At 41.8% G+C, this 20,407-nt stretch overlaps 2 protein-coding genes across 2 annotated transcripts in view; one reads left to right on the top strand and one right to left on the bottom strand.

The window, feature by feature from the left end:
* Positions 1 to 1,441: 1,441 nt before the first annotated feature.
* Positions 1,442 to 6,491, bottom strand: LOC134753175 (E3 ubiquitin-protein ligase RFWD3-like). Its single transcript, XM_063688972.1, has 2 exons — positions 6,282 to 6,491; positions 1,442 to 3,740 (listed from the first exon to the last, which is right to left on the bottom strand). Exon 2 carries the CDS (start codon positions 3,722 to 3,724, stop codon positions 1,895 to 1,897), a length of 1,830 nt encoding a protein of 609 aa, XP_063545042.1. The 5' UTR covers positions 3,725 to 3,740; positions 6,282 to 6,491; the 3' UTR covers positions 1,442 to 1,894.
* Positions 6,492 to 6,792: 301 nt separating this feature from the next.
* Positions 6,793 to 20,407, top strand: part of LOC134753001 (BTB/POZ domain-containing protein 7) — a 43,227-nt gene continuing 29,612 nt past the window's right edge. Inside the window, exons 1-9 of the mRNA XM_063688762.1 lie at positions 6,793 to 7,171; positions 12,215 to 12,325; positions 12,871 to 12,941; positions 13,964 to 14,058; positions 14,292 to 14,472; positions 14,902 to 15,012; positions 15,482 to 15,609; positions 15,744 to 15,806; positions 16,632 to 16,739. Coding sequence (XP_063544832.1) covers positions 12,254 to 12,325; positions 12,871 to 12,941; positions 13,964 to 14,058; positions 14,292 to 14,472; positions 14,902 to 15,012; positions 15,482 to 15,609; positions 15,744 to 15,806; positions 16,632 to 16,739 — 829 coding nt within the window. The 5' untranslated portion in view covers positions 6,793 to 7,171; positions 12,215 to 12,253. The remainder of the gene's footprint in view (positions 7,172 to 12,214; positions 12,326 to 12,870; positions 12,942 to 13,963; positions 14,059 to 14,291; positions 14,473 to 14,901; positions 15,013 to 15,481; positions 15,610 to 15,743; positions 15,807 to 16,631; positions 16,740 to 20,407) is intronic.

The following is a 20,407-nucleotide window of genomic DNA, read 5'->3' as shown; positions in this document are numbered from 1 at the left end:
ATCGAGCATCCGATACCAGTGCTACTGAGCCCAGCGATCAGTTCGTCCATGTACAGGTTAAACAGCCTGGGCGAGGTAAGCCCACCCTGCCGTACACCACTCTTACACGTCCTGTACCTGTACACGTCCGACTGCGCACCCGCCCATTTCACTAGGTTGGTTTGATGGCCATACCAATATCGGAGTAGGTCAACCACGTCCCTCGGTGTACTAGTGCACGTTTCCAGCTTACCCCAAAGAACTTCATAAGATACTGTATCGAATGCCTTCGACAAATCCAAAAAGTTAAACTAATATTTCATAGCTGTTGGAATTCCTTGTATAAACAAATAAATAAAATAAAATCACGGATTACAAAATCAATCATCTTGCAACAGCCACTGACTTATTATTATTTAATAAATTAAATAGCTAGGTGTATGCGCCCCAGGCACCGTTGACCGATTACCTTCGGGCCATACATTGTTACCATCAAAGAGAAATAAACAAAATATTTGAAAATTAATTACATTATTTATTTATTAAAATAGTTAATTACATGTCACATATCCCATACACAATAAACTAGATGAGGTAACAAATTTACAAACATAACATACAATTTACACAACTTTTTTTTTTAAATCATTTATGGCCATTTACACAACTGTTTTTATCTAGAGGCCTATTCGACTATATATCACATCATATATCCTTGACGGGCTTGACGTCACGCAAGTGGTCACTAAATGACGGCTTCCTACCAGTTGAATAGGCCCCTGGATACCAGCACACGCGTACCTACCAAAAATTCGACGTATTCTATTATAATATTATATTATTGCGTCGGTATCAGTCAAAAGTGACGTATTTTCGACCAAAAATATGCTCTAAACGAAAGCTGCTGTAGCTGTGTATACACAGCGACAGCGACAGCGTGGCTAGCGTGAGCAATTCAAATTTAAAAAAAAATGTTATGGTACGATTCAAATTATAAAACAACAAACATATTAATTTAGTCAGACTTGACCTACTATTTAATTATAACTTAACAATTGTGATGTCTTTAGTTAGGCAAAAGAGATTTTATTGAGGCTAAAACTATCAGTTTGGTACAGAATTAAGGTGTTCGGTTATTTCCGTATGTAAGCATATTAAAAAAGTCGGGTATTTACAAAAACTACCCAACATGCTAGCGGCGTTAGCCTAGCGCCATCTTTCGGAATTCCGACAATGTGAATGAAGTATTCGCACTATTAGCCGGGTCCACACAGAGAGAGCATACGCGCGAGTTTCCTCGGGCACAAAACGGCCAGTGCAGACGTGCCTCGCGCGCGCCGCCTCGGCCGAGACCTGACGGTAGACGTAGACGTGCCTCGGGCGAGGCGGCGCGCGCGAAGCACGCCTACACTGGCCGTATTGTGCGCGAGGAAATTGCCTCGCGCGTATGCTCGCTCTGTGTGGACCCGGCTATTCACAGTCACCCGAACATTTTCCCGTGACATGGATATCAATAGAAATTGCCTATAGCTGCTAAAGTGCTGGCGTAACAAAGCACTAAAACGCTCAGTGCCTAATGAGCTTTGTTTTACAAATGTGGGACTACAAAGAAAAGTGCAACAGAAGTTTACTACACAAGTCCACAATCATGATTCATGTTGAATGAGCCTTAGGTACTTGTCGTCGCTATTTTATAAACAAGCATCTAATCCGAACAAATTGATTCAAACGATTTAGTAACTAAATATTAACACAATTATTTTGAGATGACCATACCTATGTGTTTAAAATTTTACGTTTATACATGAGCAATTGAGTTTTAAATGAGACTAGCCAATTTCGGAGTTCATTTATTTGGCCAAATCGATTCTATATAAGTTATTGCAAGTCTAAGACAAGATAGTTACTCTAAACTCTAACTAGTAGGTACAGCCTTGTATATTCTTAGCCGCGCCTCGGACAACGCTGCCAGCAAGGTATCTCCGTTCAGCTGGACCGAGCACACGTCTATCGCGGGCTCCGCTGCCGGCAGCGAAGCCCCGCGGGCCCCGTCCAACCCGTGGAGAACTAAAGCGCCAGCGGACTCAGAGTGAGACGCCAACCAAGTCGCCCCTTCAGCGCGAACCCAAGCTGACCTCGACATTATAGAACTCCTAGCAGATCCCTGAAACGTCTGCTCAGCATGGCACGTAACATCATCGTCGTTCCTAAACTGACATAAGGACAGTTTCGCCCGCTCACCATTCGCAGGCCTACACGACACTATAGCTCTACGAGTGTCGTTATCATAACACATGGACATAAAAGGACCTTCCACAGGCAAAGCCCGCGGCTCCCACTGCCCGTTGCCGCGCCACGACCACAACCAGCACGAATTTAAATTACAGGATAACAGACCGAATTCCGTAGGACATAAGGACACTACTGGTGACATATCACCCGGCGCTGATAACTGCTGAATGTACGAACTGGGATTTCTAATATCATATTGCTGGATGAAACCTCCTACACCACCCACGTAGAATTCATTAGTTCTTAAAGAATCCCAAGCACAAGACCAGAGTTGAACACCCGCTTGGACGGTAGTACTCGGGATACCTCGCTCCACTATTCTCGCGCAGCTATCCAAACCTACACTTAGAAGCAAATCCTTAGGTTGCGAATATGATATGTCTCTAATAGGTTTGGGGTGCAAATGCACGAATTGTCCCTGCTTATAGTCCACGCAACTCACTTTCCTAATGCCGTAACCAGGAAACAAGCCATTAGTGCTTTTCTGAGACACGTACAGCTCATAAGTCCGGCAGTTGTACGTCATAACTCTACAGCCACCGTCTTTGCAGATCTCTAAATTCTTCTCCAGCGCGAAGCGCCAGGATCTCTTGACCTGTGGTTTAACTTGTGCTTTTAACAACGTGGTCCTAAGAGTTTCTAACTGTTGAAGACATGCACGATGTGCTATTTTAGACTTCTGTAATTCTAGCTCCACTCTGCTCTTTTCTACAGTCACATGTTCAACTTGCTTCTGCATTGTAGTGATTTCTGAAGTGTCGACAGCTATGATCTTCCTTGCGTAGATGTTTCTTACGTCTTTCATGGTGGCTTTGCTTTTGCAAGTTGGGCAGCAGCGTTCTTTATGAGTTTTAGCTTTAAGCCAGCGCTCGACGCAGCGTAAACCAAAGAGATGCCCACATTTTAAAGCTACTAGTCTATGGTTTCCTGAGGTGCACCAGGAATCTAAGCAGATAGGGCATGTCTCTCCATCTCCATCGTCCTGCTGGGGTGATTGTTTAGGGGAACTGACCTTTCTGATCTTCGCTGGCGGTTCATCTGTATCCTCTCCGCGTTCGCTGCCTTCCCCACGCACACTAACCTCAGGTAATGAGTTGGATTCCTCATTAGACGTGGCTGTGCTGAACATACTGTTTTCGTTGGAGACGAAAGGGCTCGGGGCTGCATTGTCTCGCCTCGGCCACTGCGCTAAACTGGAATCGCTTTCTTCAGGGTCGTAGGTGTAAGTGGAAGGTGATGGAAACACTCCGTCTATGGAGTTGGAGTTGTTGTCATCGTTGGGGAAGCTGCCGTTGCTGTTGTCCCGGGGCGTGAAGGTGCCGGAGTGCTGGAGCCGCATGGGGGAGGGGGCGCGGAGGACGGGGGAGGGGGAGCGGGGCGGGGAGGGGTCCTCGACGGGCTCGAGGATGCTGGGGCTGTCCCGCGCGGGGAAGTAGGGCGGTGACGAGCCCATGGTCGAGCATAGGGACCTGAAATTAAAGTACTATGGTTAGTAGGTTAATTTATCAGAGGTTTTCTCATATTTGTACCAGCTCAAACTGATTTGGATGGATTAGGTATTTTTATGTATAATTACTATAATCTTTATTAGACGTTTATAATAAAAAATCGGACAAGTGCGAGTGGGACTCGCCCACCGAGGGTTTCGTACTTTTTAGCATTCCGTAGCCAAAGGCTAAAAACGGGACCCTATTACTAAGACTTCGCTGTATGTCCATCCGTCTGTCACCAGGCTGTACCAGTCCATCCACCTTTTCCTCGGTTTTCCTTTCTTTGTACCTCTTTCCACATTCATTCGTAATACCTTTCTCGTCACATAACTTCCATCCGTCCCTTTTAAGTGCACCTTAGCAGTGTTACGTATAAAAGAATATTCTTTTATACGTAACACTGCTAAGGTGCACTTAAATATATATATACCTAGTCGGCTCATAAGTTCTGTCACTGGCCTTTAAAATTTAAATTTGGAACTCCTAAAACAAAAACCGTTCTGCATTTGAATTTCGAATCTTTATTAAATATTTGAGTAGTATAATTTTGCAATTTTCTGTTTTCTTCAACATGGAGTGGACGCTTAAAGATAGCCGTACCGCAATAATTGCACTATATCGTTGTGGTCACTCGCCGACTAAAATTTTTAAGCTACTTGAAAATTTAAAATTCTCTCTAAGATTTGTGTATCGTACCATAGAAAGATACAGTGAGGTCTCTAGTTTAAATGACAAGAAAAGAAGCGGTCGTCCGCGTACAGCTAGGACTCCAGCGGTTGTACAAGCAATTAGGGCACGCATTGCCAGAAATCCCGCTAGGAAACAAAAAGGGCCCTCCAGATGGGTTTGAGCAAAAACACGGTGAAAAGAGTGCTTAATCAAGACCTGAGACTTCGTGCTTATAAACGAAAAACTGGCCATCTTCTCAATGGTCGGCTTAAAGCTTTAAGGCTTAAAAGATCTAAAGCTTTATTGAAGAAGTACGCTAAAAATAAGCACCGTTGTATACTGTTTTCGGACGAGAAAATTTTTGACATAGAAGAAAACTGTAATAAACAAAATGATAGAGTGTACGCTCGCAATAGTAAAGAAGCGTCTAATAGCATTCCCCGTATTCAAAGAGGTCATCACCCTTCATCTGTGATGGTTTGGCTGGGAGTTTCTTATGCGGGCGTCACTAGTATGCATTTTTGTGAGAAAGGAGTAAAAACTAGTGCCAAAGTGTACCAAGACACGGTGTTGACTAATATTGTGAAACCACTATCCCATACGATGTTTCTAAACCAGCATTGGGTTTTCCAGCAGGACTCTGCTCCAGCCCATAAGGCAAAGTCTACACAAGCCTGGCTCGCCTCCAATAAAATCGACTTTATACGGCATGAAGATTGGCCCTCCTCTAGCCCAGATCTTAATCCTTTAGACTATAAAATATGGCAGTATTTAGAGGAAAAGGTGTGCTCAAAACCTCATGCAAATCTAGACTCGCTGAAAAAAATCTCTTGCTACGGCAGTGGCCAATATCGACATGAAAGTGGTGCGTGAATCCATTGACGACTGGCCATGAATACTTCAAGCCTGTGTAGATAATTATGGCGGTCATTTTGAATAAATGTTATACATTTAGATTCTCTAGTTTATAAGCTTTCAAACGCTGTACAAATTATACGGAATAAACTTAAACTTTTGGTTTTATTTGATACTATGTATATGACAGAACTTATGAGCCGACTAGGTATTTAATATATATTTTGTATGACTCCATTTCAGGCAGAAAATGTGATCACACATCATGCTTGACCTTTAAAAGTATTGTGTAAGAATATACACTAAACACTTTATTGTACAGTCGAAGGCAAAAATATCGATCCAGACAAATAGTTCAATAATATGAGAACGCGACTTTATTGCCTAAGATGTAAGAGCATACACATATGTTTGAAACTTTGGGAATATATGCCCTTGACTGTACATAAGACAATTGGAAATCACAATAAAACAAAATATGTATACAATATACAAAGGCGAGCTTACCCTTATAAGATAAGGCATCTCTTCCAGTTAATTTTTGAGCAAATGTGAGTTGATATGCTTTTCTGAATCGCTTCATAATAAGCTATTTAATATTCTTGAATACCAAGCTAGCAGGAATTAAACGCTACATACTCATTATCATCGGTAAGTATTTGATTTGTTTTTGTTATTTCACCAGGCACAAAGACAAATAATACTACAACCTTTATTTAGCAGTTCTCTATCACAAAAATCCGTGTTCAAAAGGGGTTATAGGGTCTACTTCTCAGCTTAAGGTCTGTATAATGTTTATTTAAACGTGTGTTGAAGTGAATGAAATAGTGAAATGTATGAAAGTATGACCAAAACAGCAATGTCAGAAACCAGTTTTGGCAAAAAACATGAGTGAACTAAATCATGAGGCTGATTATCTCTTTAGTAAAAATAAGCTTCGATAATGCTGGATAGATAAAGGATAGTCTTTAAAAGCAATGTTAAAGGGAAACTTACCTTTTTATTAATGTTATAACAAGCTTTCCAATGACTTCAATTCGACGCTACGGTTTTCTCCATAAAATAGCCATCTTTATCGTTAATTTACAATAGAACGCATATCACTAACACTGAATAAGGCTTGCTCTCAATAAATCGCATAAAAGTGTACCAAAACGTTTAATCTAAATAAATTAACTCAAAAACAAAGATTTTATTTGATTTGCTTGACAATCGGTTGCGGTTGCATTGCAGCTGTTTCTGTTTCTGTTTTGGATAGTCGCCTTTCGATTAACTTTTTCTGTTATTCTATTGGTCAGGAAGGATGATAATGAAAATTTATTCAATCAGCAGTAAACGTCATTTTAACTTAACCAATAGCAAGCAAGTGCAAACAATGTACAGTCATTGTTTACAAAAAAATTAATGATTGAATAATTACTACTTATTTTTTAGTTATTGTGAAATAAACAGAAATAAAGTTTTATTTGGTTTTAAAATATAATTTGGTGTAGGTTTCAAACAATATTTTAATGGAAACACTTCAAGAAACTTTCCTAATCGATCAAACGTCATCTATCCGTTGTCTATGGTATTTATTTATATTTTTGTGCAGTTGGCAGCAGTGTCGAAATAGCAGAGGACGGGGAAACATAACGGGTCTCGTTCATCCTGCTTTTTTTATCAATTTACAAGTCGATGAGCTTATTATCGTGGTCTGTTTGTGTAAAAACGTAATCGGTAAATATTAATAAGTGTTTAGCGTTAATATTTCAGTGCCGGGAGCGTTTCGTAGTGAGTGAAATCGTATTACAAGTGATCGTCCATGATGGCGGAGTGTTATATGGAAATGTTTGTTTAGGATTATAAATCCGTCGTGTTTTCGTCCGTAATGACATTATTAAACGGTAAGCATTGATAAAAACGCATTTAAAACTAAAATACCACTCAACGATACCTTAAGCAACATTTAAACAAACAAAAAACACATGAAAAATTTTCGTGAACAAAAACATATAATAGAGTTTGTAAATGTTTAAATGGGGGGTTGTATGTAGGTGAGCGTTGGTCAATAGGTGTTGTAGCTGTGGGGCAGGCCTGGCCTGTTGACATTTGGCTGGTGTTACAACAGTCAGTAAGTAGGTCAAGACGGGCCGCGGCGCGCGCACCGCGCAGTGGCGACGTCACGAGCTGACGAGGGACCGAGGGAGGGGTGACACTATCACTTTCAGGTACATGTGACCCATATATCTATTTGGGACACCTAAAACCTAGGTCAGTTCTAGCATGCCTAGAAAGTTATTTATACTTTGCCTTTTGAATCAGGGCTAGAGGGCTAAAGCAACTTAAGATGTCTGAAAGGTACTGAAGTAATGATGTTTTTTCTGTTAATTTCAGTTTGAATTCAAAACTATGCCACAAAATTAGTTATATTCTAAAGGAAATAAAACCAAAGGACAATTTTTATAGAAATCTGTATTTGCTGTGGAATCAGTTGAAACAACACAAAATATTATAATAACAATATTTCATAGAGTTTACTTGCAACAGGGTTAAAAAAAATGGAATTCAATCCCTGTTTCATTTTAGAAAGGTTAAAAGTGATGTTTTTTATACAAAACAACAGTTTGAAGGCCTTTTACTACCCAATATCATGTTATTGTACCAATTTTACAAGCTTTTTATTAACTTGCAATGTACCTATGTAAGTAAGTATCTATGTAATATGTCACTGTTTCTACGGGTCAAAACTTGCAAGTTAAATTGGACCCACTTCCTGGTTTCTGATGAAGCTGAAAATTTGCATACTGTTTAAGTCGGGTGACAATGCAATATTATGGTACCATTGAGCTGATCTGATGATGGAGACAGGAGGTGGTCATAGGAACTCTGTGATAAAACAATGCAACCTAATTGTGTTTGGGGTTTTTAGAATTGTCTTGATGAGTATTATATAGTTGCTTGTAGAAAGAAAAGTACAGTCAGCGATAAAAGCTTGTACAAAAAATGAAATTGTTGCCAAAAACTTATTATAATAAAATTACAGATTGGCTTAGTATCCGGAATAATAAAACAAGGTAGCTATAGTATATCAGATTAAATTAGTTTAGGCCCTATAGCCTAAGAAGGACAAGTCTGTTAGGTTTTGAAAATACATATTTGTCCTAGCACTACTCCTAGTCCGTGGTGCACATGGCAAAAAACTAACCAAATGCGAGTCGGACTCGCCCACAAAGGGTTCCGTACCATTAAGCAAAAAAATCACGTTTGTTGTATGGGAGCCCCAATGAAATATTTATTTTATTCTGTTTTTAGTATTTGTTGCTATAGCGGCAACATCATTTGTGAAAATTTCAACTGTCTAGCTACCCTTGTGGATACCCTGGTTTGATTCTGCCAACCTCGCTAGAAAAGTGTTAGTCTCAGCTTTCCGAGTCCGGTCCGGACACATCCCTACAAACAAGTTTCTGTGCATGATGGGTGTTAAATCGTTACCACTGTGTGTAAACTGTCAGAAGACTGATGACTTGTCTCACGTGTTGTTGGAATGCGTCCGGAATTCGGACTTGAGAAAAAGAATTTTAGTTAGTCTGGGATCCATGCACAACGGACATCAATTGTTGGTTGGCAGAGCCTATATCGGACAATGCAATCAGTGTTTACCACTTTATTGACCTCTCCCTTGAGTAGGGAACTATGAAAGCACCCATGAGGCTGACATGTTCACCTAGTGTGTCCAAAGCTTCAATAAAATCCAGATAAAAAAAAAACTGTCTAACTCTCATGGTTCATGAGATATAGCCTGGTGACAGACAGACAGCGGAGTCTTAGTAACAGGGTCCCTTTTTTACCTTTTGGGTACGGAACCCTAAAAACCACATGACTCTTCATTTGACCAATGGGGTGCACTTTGTATTCATTCTTCTTCAGTTGTTCCCTCAATGCCGAGGATCGTGACATCATGACATCATGTCCTCATGTCCTTCTATTAAAGACCAGGTTTCTCCATAGGCTTCTATTCCTCACTAAGCTCATGGCCTCGTGCAGTTTTCAGGTCAAAAAATCCTCAAAAACCCCTCACGTAATGAATGGACGCCCCTTTTCTCACTCTGGTACAAAATTACAGTACACTGACCATGAGACTCGTAGTTTTAAAGCTATTATAGTCATTGCACATAAACGTAGCGCAGCCACGATTTCATTGCGCGTTTTTTATTAAAAGGTACCTAACGCTGCGTCTTACGTAGTAGGTGAACACTCGCGAACGCGAAGCGAAGCGGCGCGGCGCGGCGGGCCCACGGCGTTCGCGTTCGCAACGAGATCGTCCACGTAGGACACTATTATAAGCGCAAAGGATTGATTGACCCCGCTCCGCGCCGCGCCGCTTCGCGTTCGCATGTTATTCGCCTACGTAGCATACTACGTAGTACGCTGCGTTACACTAATCATGAACAAAAGAACATGCAGTATAAGGGAAGAATAATTGTAATACTGTGGTATAAGCTCTTGTTCCGGAAATGGAAAGAACGATTAGAATCAGACCAAGCTACGTTTGCACAGACATTGCAGTGCAGTGATAAATTGTGATAAGGCTTCTTCTTCTTCTTCTTCTTCTTTTCTAGGGGCTATGTAAGGCTCCAGAGCCTATGTATCACTGCGACCATCTCTGATCTATTGTGATCGCCACCTACTACAACTCTCGATCCAAACCTGCAACTTCAAACAGCTGCAGGATCTTTTTGGTTTCGAGAGACTTTAACTCCTCCGGGCGCAATATATGTCCACCCAGGATCAAGTCACGAGTGCGCATTAGGCAGGGGCACTCTGTGAGGATGTGTAGGGGCGTCTCCTCTGCCTCCATACAGAGTCTGCACCGCCCCATGTCACGTTTCCCCATAGTGTGCATGTGCTTATTGAGGCCGCAGTGCCCGGTAAGCACCCTGACCAAGTTGCGCAGTTGGTTCCTAGGCAGCGCCAAGGCGCTCGAAGACGCCTTTTTGCTGAAGGCCTTGATAAGCGCTTTGGAATGGTTCAACCCTGGTTTCTCCCTCCAGAGTTGAATGGTTTTGTATTGACAGTAGGTCTTTAGGGTGAGCCGCGTTAGGCTTCTGGGAATCCCACAAAACGGCTCAGGACTGTAGTTCTTCCCCTTAGCCCCTGCTCGCGCGAGTTCGTCGGCCTTTTCGTTTCCAACGATACCCGCATGCCCCGGGACCCAACGTAGAACAACCTTGTTCCTGGCTCCAAGGTTGTTCAATAATTGCCTGCAGTTCTCAACCAGCCTCGATGTGGTGACATCAGAGGTTAGGGCTAAGAGTGCCGCCTGGCTATCCGAATGGATATAGATAGTATGGTTGCCGTAGTTGCTTTGCAGATTCATTGACGCACATTCAATAATGGCGTATACCTCTGCCTGGAATATAGAGCAAAAACGCCCTAGGTTTAAGCTGATGCTTTTCCTGGGCGCTTCACCATATACTCCGCAGCCTACTTCAGATCCGGATTTGGAGCCATCAGTGTACCACCTCAGGCTTCCTTCTTTCCACTTAATTTGACTGTTTGACCAGTCCTCCCTTTTTGGGAGTTCCACTGAGTAGAGTTTGAGTGGACAAAATTTGGGTGCCATAGTGTCGGACGGCATCCCAAGAACAGGAATATCGTACACTGATTCCCTAAACAGTCTCAGAGTTTGCGATAACCAATTACCTCTCCTCGCGCCCGCTATTCTAAGCATACTAGATCTCGCCTCCAATTCCAGATGCAGGTGAAGGGGCGGTAGATTTAGTATGGCCTCTAGGGCTGCCGTCGGGGAGGATGACATGGCTCCAGTGACGATGACACAGGCAGTTCTTTGCAGGCTGCCAAGCCTCGTCACTGTTGCCTTCTGCGTCGTTTTCCTGTACCATGCTACGGAGGCGTAAGACACTATCGGCCTCACTATAGCCGTGTACAGCCACAAGGCAATCTTGGGTTTTAGACCCCATCGGTTGCCTGCTAAACGACAGCATATTGCCAAGGCTGATCTAGCCTTTTGTATAGTTCCGTCCACATGCTTGTTCCAGGTCAGTTTCTGGTCCAGTGTTACCCCCAGATATTTGACCTCTGTTGAGAACGGAATAGTTTTACCATTCATGACAAGCGGCTTAAGTTTGTCTAGTTTCCGCTTGTTCGTGAATGGAACTATAATTGTCTTGTCCGCATTGATAGACAATTCATTATCTCTGCACCATGTATTCATGGTGTTGAGAGCCCTCTGCATAAGGTCTGATAAAGTACTTTGACAGTTGCCCCTCACCGTCACAACAAGGTCATCTGCGTACCCCTGAGTGTCGATTCGGATAAGGCTTACCCTTGTATAGAAACGACAAGTTTTATTAGGAATTCAAAGTTTACAATGGTAAACTTCAAGTTTTCTTTACGTTTCTAGTGGCATTGCCACGCTTTATTCCGTCAAAGTCAGTGTAGAGTTATGCTGCGTAATTTTTGGAATTTAATTACAAATCAGAGTATAGTCAATGCTATAAATAAACTATGTAACCTCAGGGATTGCACACAAATGGAAGCGAAAAAACTGCTTTTCAAACTGCTGCACTCACAAAATTATGCCGAGACAGAAGCCATATTTAACAAAATTTAGTTTCAATATTGTGTCTAGATTAAGCCTTAGTTTGTAGTTTTAATTGTAACAAAGTCTGATATTTAAATTATAATTGGTTCCCCGCGATACAGGCACTGCCTAGTGCGGAGACCCCTGGAATGTCTGTAACCTTTAGCTGAAAATAAATGATCTTTATTCTTTATTCTTCTTCTTTAGTAGGCACTATTGTATTGGTTCTTAACAAACACATCCCTCGTTACGCCTCCTTCAGAAACGCAACGCAGCTTTAGTTTAGACGATAATAAGCCTGTGTGCGAGTGATCTTCAAGATATGTGTTTTGGTTTATTGCAGAGGCAGCATGGGGCGGCACAGCACGGTGATGCCGGGCTGATGAGCCTCCTCTGCTGCCGCCGCCACCGCGCGCGCACAGACATGGGCGCCGCGCTCTCGCTGCATCCCCAGGTATGTACACTGACTCTCCTACTCCAACTTTCATCATTTTGAAATATTGTACAATAATGAAAACGCGTTGTTCTTTCGTACCTATAACCCGCCATTTTTACAAACCCTTAAAACATTCAGCTGTCCAATAGTTTAATAGAGTTGCCAGTACTAAAATGCAAAAATGGCGGCAAATTCAAATCTTGCGTTCTTTTTGGGAGACCCTTTAGTATTATTGATATAATAGTAAGTCAGTCGTGTTTCGAACCAAGGGACTGCCTGTCATCCTTTAATCTCATCTATACTGGCACCTTTTTAGTAGGGCCCTTTCGCTGGTCATCTGCGTATCAGGGAATTTACTTACGTATAAAAATCTGGCCATCCGTGATCCGCGTATACCTAAATTAATTTGCGTTTCTGGTATTATGCGCATGAAAGGTCGGCCACGGCCGCCAGGCACAAAGGAATGTCATGATTTATGTTTACAAAGACATTAGAGCTGATGTTGTCTAGGAGTGTTAAGAATTATTTGATGTTTACATTGACGCTCATGTTTATCTTCGTAGGAGGGCGAGGGCTGCGACGGCGCCGGCGCGCCGGCCGCGGCCGCACCACCCACCATGGCTGACGTCATACGGTCAGTATTGCTGTACATCAATTTAAACTTTCACCATGTTTGGGGTTCCGTACCCAACCGGCCAAGTGCGAGTCGAACTCGCGCACGAAGGGTTCCGTATCATTACGCAAAAACGGCAAAAAATTCACGTTTGTTGTATGGGAGCCCCACTTAAATATTTATTTTATTCTGTTTTTAGTATTTGTTGTTATAGCGGCAACAGAAATACATCATCTTTGAAAATTTCAACTGTCTAGCTATCACGGTTCATGAGATACAGCCTAGTGACATACGGACAGACAGACAGATAGCGGAGTCTTAGTAACAGGGTCCCGTTTTCACCCTTTGGGTACGGAACCCTAAAAAGAAATACAATAACAGACAGGAATGTGACAGTTTTGCAGAATCTTTAACAGATCCATCTGTTCTTCTTCTTTGTGTTAGGGGCTATATAGTATATAAGGCTCCAAAGCCTATGTATCACTGCGACCATCTCTGATCTATTGTGATCACCCCCTACTACACTACAACTAGTAGTAGATCTATCTGTTACTATTGTTGTAATAATAATAAATAAATAATAAAAAATAAAAAAAATAAAATAAAAAAGTATTAATAATGTGTAATAATAATAGTTGTAGTAGTAATAATAATAAACACTTCATTCAACAAATCAAGTAGGTACAGTCGCCATCAGATATATCTGAACGGTCAAGGCTCTCACAAATATCTGAACACGCCTCTATTGTCAAGGCGTTAGAGTGCGTGTTCAGATATTGTGGACACCTCCGATATATCAGATGGTGACTGTACAATAAAGCACCAACACTCCTAACTGTACATCGGTGAAACTTATTACTATTATTATTACAAAAGACATAAGGTCTACCGATGTACAGTAAACAGTGTGTATGTAAATATATTATTGCAAGTGACTGTACATAACACAGATATATGTATATTGAACAAGTGCAAAGGCGCATAAATCCTTTTAGAAATATCTGTTTCAGCTAACCTTGTGTACCATGTATTGTGTGTGACAGGGAGAGGAAGAAGAAGGCGGGTGGTGCGGGGCTCGGCACGCTGCGGCGCCGCATCGCCGCCGCCGCGCGGCGCCCGCGCGACCGCCCCGACAGAGGTACGACGGCTCTCTACGTTCCATCCCACAGTCCACACTGCAGCGCGGGCCATGGAACTCATGCCCTGTGTAGTTGTGTACGGGGGTCGACGCCAGTGCGTTCCGTGACCTGTCGTGAAGAGCCTATAATAATGCACTTGCGGTTGCATCATTGGAAGATTTCAACTTCTCCATTCTAAAAGGTAACCGGAAACAAGATGAAATATTAATCGTCTGTCTGTTTTTTGTGTCAGGATGCGAGCACGCGCGCTTCATCCGCGGCGTGGTGAGCTCGTGGCGCCTGGCGGAGGTGTTCCTGCTGTGCGAGGAGCTGGAGGCCGGGGCTGCGCTGCGGGACCTGGTGACCCAGGCGGAGCTCGCCCGGGAGCCCGCGCCGGCACTGCACGCCCAGCTGCACGCGCTGCAGCACGACAGGTACACCTGCAGCCAGCTCGTGGTGCTCCTGCCGCGAGGAGCTGGAGGCCGGGGCTGCGGGACCTGGTGACCCAGGCGGAGCTGGCGAGGGAACCCGCTCTAGCTCTCCACGCCCAGCTGCAGCAGGACACATAATATTATAGTGTGATCTTTGGACATGTTAAAATATTCCATTTATTTTGAGCTTAATTTAAGATGTAAAACCAACAACAAAATCTTGAACCATTTAGTGAAGGTTTAGGGTTTTGGCCGAAGCTGTCAAGTTCTGACAGTTCAGCGGCCGGCTTCCTGACACAGCGGGATTGCAAATGTTTTTAGTTTTTTAAGATATATTTCATTATATGTATGCTAGTTTTAAGGTATTTATCTATGGGCCAATAGTTGCCAGACAATAATAAAAAATATTTCATTTCATTCGACTTCTTCCAGGCGCTGGTGCGACGTGGAGCTGGTCGGCTCCGGCTGGGTGTTGCCGGCGCATCGCGCGCTACTAGCGGCCCGGTGCAGCTACTTCAGGGAGCTGCTGCTACACTACCCCAGGTATGATATTGTTAGTAGAGGAAAGTGGGTTACAATTGTTACAAATGCCTGAACTAGGAGTTCCTGTGTTTCAGGCAGCGAAGGATAAAATTAATCAATTTTTAATAGGAAGTAGCTTTTGCCCGCGAATTCGTCTGCGTGGAGTTAGTAATATATGTAGCTTATTTTTTATCCAATCTGCTTTTTATCGATTCTTTTTGACTTCTGGGATAAAAACTACCCTATGTTCTTCCCCGGGACTCATACTATCTCTATACCAAATTTCAACTAAATGACAGTCCGACAGACACGCTTTCGTATTAACAATATTAGTATGGATTAGGTTTTTACCGCACACCGAGGTGGCACGACAGCGGGCCGTAGTTTGGAGATCCCTTGTGTAATTAAATTACTTGATCCGCTTTACCTCAACAGTTTAGAAACAAATACACAGAAGTGATGTAACATTTGGAATATATTGTCTGTACAGTGGTCCGTGCCGCGTCCCCCTGGAGGGCGCGATGGCGGAGCTCCCGCGCGGGGACGCGGCGGCGCTCGTCGCGGCGCTGTACGCCGGCCCCCACGCCCTGCACTACGGCGACACGAGGCACGACACCCGTGAGTATATCGAGAGTAGAGAACTTAAACATACATATTAAAATAAAATTGTCGCGCGTGCCGTTAACCCTGGTAAGACCATTTTTACATTTTCTGCTTACGCTTGATACTGAAATTGTTTGTCTGTCTGTCAGATTGCGAGCGCGGCTTCAGCTCGGACGGTAACCTGGACATCATCAATGTGGAGAGCGGCGGATGTGAGTTCAATTATTTTATCTTTATTAGTGAATTCGGGATTGAGGTCAGCTACCAGATCCCGTGCCGTTATGCCAAAATGGTCTAAGGAGACCTTTTCGAACTTTCTCATTAACAATGTACTTAGCATTTACAGATTTTTGAAAAAATATACCGTCGGTGACAAAATAATCAATTTGGCCATAAAAAAATTATTCCAATTATTTTTATCCAATATCCAAAGCTTCTTAGTAAGGATGTTACGGAGCTCCGTTTCCGTTTCCGTTAAGTCGGAACTCACGATTGGTATTACACGTACATCCGCTTCGGCTCCGGATCCGATACTTTTGAATCGGAAGTTATATCCGATGTCAAAGCTTAGTGCGACAGCGAGACATGAGCAGCGTACATCGAAAACAAACTGGTTTATAATATATCTGTTATTCGCTCATCTTCCCGCTTGCTACACTAATTAGTTGTTTTGTTTTATTCGTGTTAGGTATTGAATTAAAAATACCTATTCGTATATGATGTGTTGTGTAATGTGTACCTACTGACAGTGCTGACTCGGGCTCCGATTCTGTTCCGGTTTCGTTTCCGGTTCCGATTCCGTTTCTGGTTCCGATTCCGTTTTTGGTTCCGATAAACTTAAATTTAAAAAACATCTGGTTCCGCTTTCGGTTCCGATAAAACCACATCCTTAACATCCCTGCTTCTTAGATACCAACCTAGGTTAGGGCACTAGTAAAGCTACAAATTAAAGTTTTTTTTTTTTATGTTCATCTAAATATCTTGTTTCAAATGGGTCACTTTTAGCCCTTGGTTACCAATTTATTTGGTACTTGCAGCGTGTTCGTGCTCGCTGGGCTCGGCCGGCAGCGTGCGGCGGCTGGCCGAGCGGCTCGGCGCGAGGCTGGACGACCTGCACCGGGACATGCGATACCTGCTCGATTCTGGTGAGTATTCTCCACAGCGAAAAAGGTACAGAGTGGGTAAACGGGAAAATGCGGTTTGGAAGGTTATAAAAACTTATTTTTTGACAAAATTGGTGAAATTGCTCCCATTTGTGTGATGGCCTCTCGCTCTATGTAAAAACCTTTCCTAATGTCGTGTCTGATTAGTCTGTGGATCAAGCCTTTAGTGTTATTTTCTAAAGAAACTAATGAAACGCATGGATGACGGTTGACAAGTAAGAAAGCTTTATTTCAAAGACAAGATGCATAGACACACATGTTGTACATATTATTAACTAGATGGCGCTAGTGACCCTATTTTAGCTTATTTTGATATAAATAACAACACCCCCACTATATCAAAATAACAAATAAACTAATATTTAACAGATGTAAACCGGTGAAACTATTTATTTTTATTTTATTATAACAGCAATTCCACAGGCAAAAAAAAAACAAGTTATTTATTAAACATGAAACTAAATATGTAAAATGATTTACTAACAATGAACATTAATAAAATCATTTCTGAACCACACCAAGTGTTTTCATAAACCTGTAATGTTTCACCTCCGGTAAACCTTTAGTTAACAGGTCAGCGGGCATGTTAGCGGTTGGCAAATACTTTGTTTCCACAATATCATTACTAATCACTTCTCTAATGAAATTATATCTAACATCAATATGCTTAGAACGCTTATGTGATTGATGATTATTTGCCAGCTTCAATGCGCTCTGACTGTCATTGTATATTACAATTTTATTACTAAAACCCATCAGTTCCACTTCAAGGTTTTGCAAGTAAATGGCTTCACGGCAAGCTTCTGATAAAGCCATGTACTCACTCTCGCATGAGCTCAAAGCAACAGTCCTTTGTTTTTTGCTCTCCCAAGAAATAGCAGAACCAGACTTCATAAAACACAAACCTGTATATGACCGTCTGTCAATAGCATCGCTCGCCCAATCGGCATCTACAAAACCTACCAGTTCTGCTTTTCCTATGGAATATTTCAAACAATAGTCTTTTGTTCTCAATAAATATCTTAACACTCTTTTAGCATAGTTCCAATGAACATATGAATAACTATTATTAAATTGACTTAAGTAACTAGTAGCATAAGAAATATCAGGCCGAGTTAATACTGATAAATACATATTATGGTTTTGACAGCAAAACTGTAAGATGGTTTGATAGTTATCTGAATATGCGCAGCCAATTTGTAAAAATCAAATGTGACGGTTCCACAATTACCTCTGACCCAATTAGCGTAACCAAGGGAGTCCCCCAAGGCTCAATCCTTGGCCCTATTCTGTTTATTTTATACTCAGCCGACATTGGCTCACGTATCACGCACTGTAAGTACCATGTCTATGCAGATGATGTTCAAGTGTACATTTCATGCAAGCCACCTGATATTGATGACGCTATAGCTAAACTCAACACTGATCTTAGTAATATAGCATCATGGGCTTCAGATAACTGCCTGCTACTTAACCCGAACAAAACGAAATATCTAGTCTTTGGAAGTAAACACCTGTTGGCTGGTATCACACCAACTATGAAAGTCACGCTATTAGACGAGCCGATCGAGCAAGTTTATGAGGCTCGGAACCTGGGTCTCTTGATGGATAATGGCCTTCGTTTTGAGAAGCATACTGCTGATGTAGTAAGGTGCTGCTTTTACAAGCTAAAAGTGTTGTACAAAGTTAGACCTTTCATTAATGAAATACTGCGTGTTAGGTTAGTAGAGTCACTTATTTTGTCAAAATTAAATTATGTGGATGCGGTATTTGGACCACGACTTCTTTGTAAAACCAAAAGACTTATACAACGTGTCCAAAACGCCTGTGCTCGCTTTTGTTTCTGCATTCCATTGCGGGGCCACGTATCACCATTCCTTAATCAGCACAATATCCTAAAAATGCACCACCGCCGTAAGCTGCACCTTGCTTCTTTACTCTTTGGAGTAATAAACTGTCAGACTCCTATTTATTTGTATGAGAAGCTTTCCATATCTGAGTCACGCTGGGGTCGGCGGTCTGCGACTCAACTTCTAACTCCTAGACACACATCAGCAGCCTTCAGAGGCAGTTTTCGTTACGCAGCCACTAGGTGTTGGAACAACATCCCACCTATCAGAAACCTGCAAAGCATTCATAGTTTTAAAACAACTTTAAAAAAGTTTATGCTTAAACATCAATTTAACGAGGAATGCCTCAAACTTGAGACAAGCTACATTTAGATTCAATATAGATTATTATATTTACATAAGTGTATTAAGTATGTACTTACTGCCTTTTTTGTCCCTTCCGCAACCGCCACTCACTCTCGTTTTTATTATTTAACGAATTGTTGTTTATTTTTATTTTTGCATCTTGTTTGTTTTAATTAATCTTGACGTGTCTTTTATTATTTGTTTTATACTGTGTTAGTATTCTTAGAACTGCACTAGTTCATGGGCCCGACGGAAGATCAGCGCTAGCCCAGCCAGGCTAGCACCATGCTGAGTCGGGACCATTTCGTGGCTTATATTATTTATGTTGTGTTTCCTATGTACGTGTTTTCCTCTTTTTTGCCACGAATAAACGCTATCTATCTATCTATCTACATCAAGCTACCTATAAGTTTTTGATATGGCAGTTTTTCTTCACAATCATTTGTTTTTTCAACATTCAATTTACATTCTATAGGAGTCTCAACAGGGTTGCAATCTTCCATATCAAACTTTTTTAACAACATCTCTATATAATTCTCCTGATCTATAGTAATGACATTTTTATCCTTATTCATATTAATTCTCATGCCTAAGTATTGTTTCACTTGACCCAAATTCTTTAATTTAAACTTTTGGCTCAGTGCCTTTACAAGATTATCTTTTTCTGTACTATGATTTGAAAATATTAAAAAATCATCAACATAAACACCAACAATAGTTTTATCATTATTGTTATGATTCTTTATAAATACACAAGGCTCAAGTTTACTCTTAGTATATCCTAAGTTACACAAAGTTTCATCAACTTTTTTATACCAAGCAAGTGATGACTGCTTTAAGCCATAAACAGCCTTTTTTAATTTTAACACTTTATTTGAGTCAGTGACAGGAAGCCAGAGCAAATGCATAAAAATGCTTTCTTTAAAGTGACCATTAAGAAAGGCTGTTGTGACATCTAAATGAGTGATATCCATTTCTAACTGTACACTCAAAGCAAATAGTAACCGCAAAGTTGAGTGCCTAATAACGGAAGAAAAGGTTTCTTGATAGTCCACACCAAGCTTTTGTGTAAAACCTTTAGCTACAAGCCGCGCACGATATCTCACTCTATTGTCACAATCACGTTTCTTTTTTAAGACCCACTTACACTGCACTACCACTTACTCGCGTTATCTGGAGCATCGACAACTTCCCATACCTCGTTGTCTTCGAAAGACTGCAGTTCATCTGCCATCGCCTGCAACCACTGTTGTTTCTCAGGTCCACTGATAGCGTCTGCATACGTCATCTCATCTTCTCCCACGTAGCTGCTGGTGCATGTATTTGCAAAACCATATCGCTCAGGTATCTTCCTCTCTCGCTTCAGTCTGTCTTCATTGACTGTGTCCAATCCTTCTGTGACCTCTGCTCTTCTCGGTGAAGCATTTTCTGAAGACAATTGATTTTCAGGTTTTA

Source organism: Cydia strobilella, chromosome 26, assembly GCF_947568885.1.
Source record: "Cydia strobilella chromosome 26, ilCydStro3.1, whole genome shotgun sequence".
Classification (NCBI taxonomy): Eukaryota; Metazoa; Arthropoda; class Insecta; order Lepidoptera; family Tortricidae; genus Cydia; species Cydia strobilella.
Note: the sequence above shows the minus strand (reverse complement) of the source record. Positions and strands in the feature narration are given on the sequence as shown.

Excerpts from the sequence above, each read along its gene's own strand:
- LOC134753175 (XM_063688972.1), bottom strand. The coding sequence starts at position 3,724 with ATGGGCTCGTCACCGCCCTACTTCCCCGCGCGGGACAGCCCCAGCATC.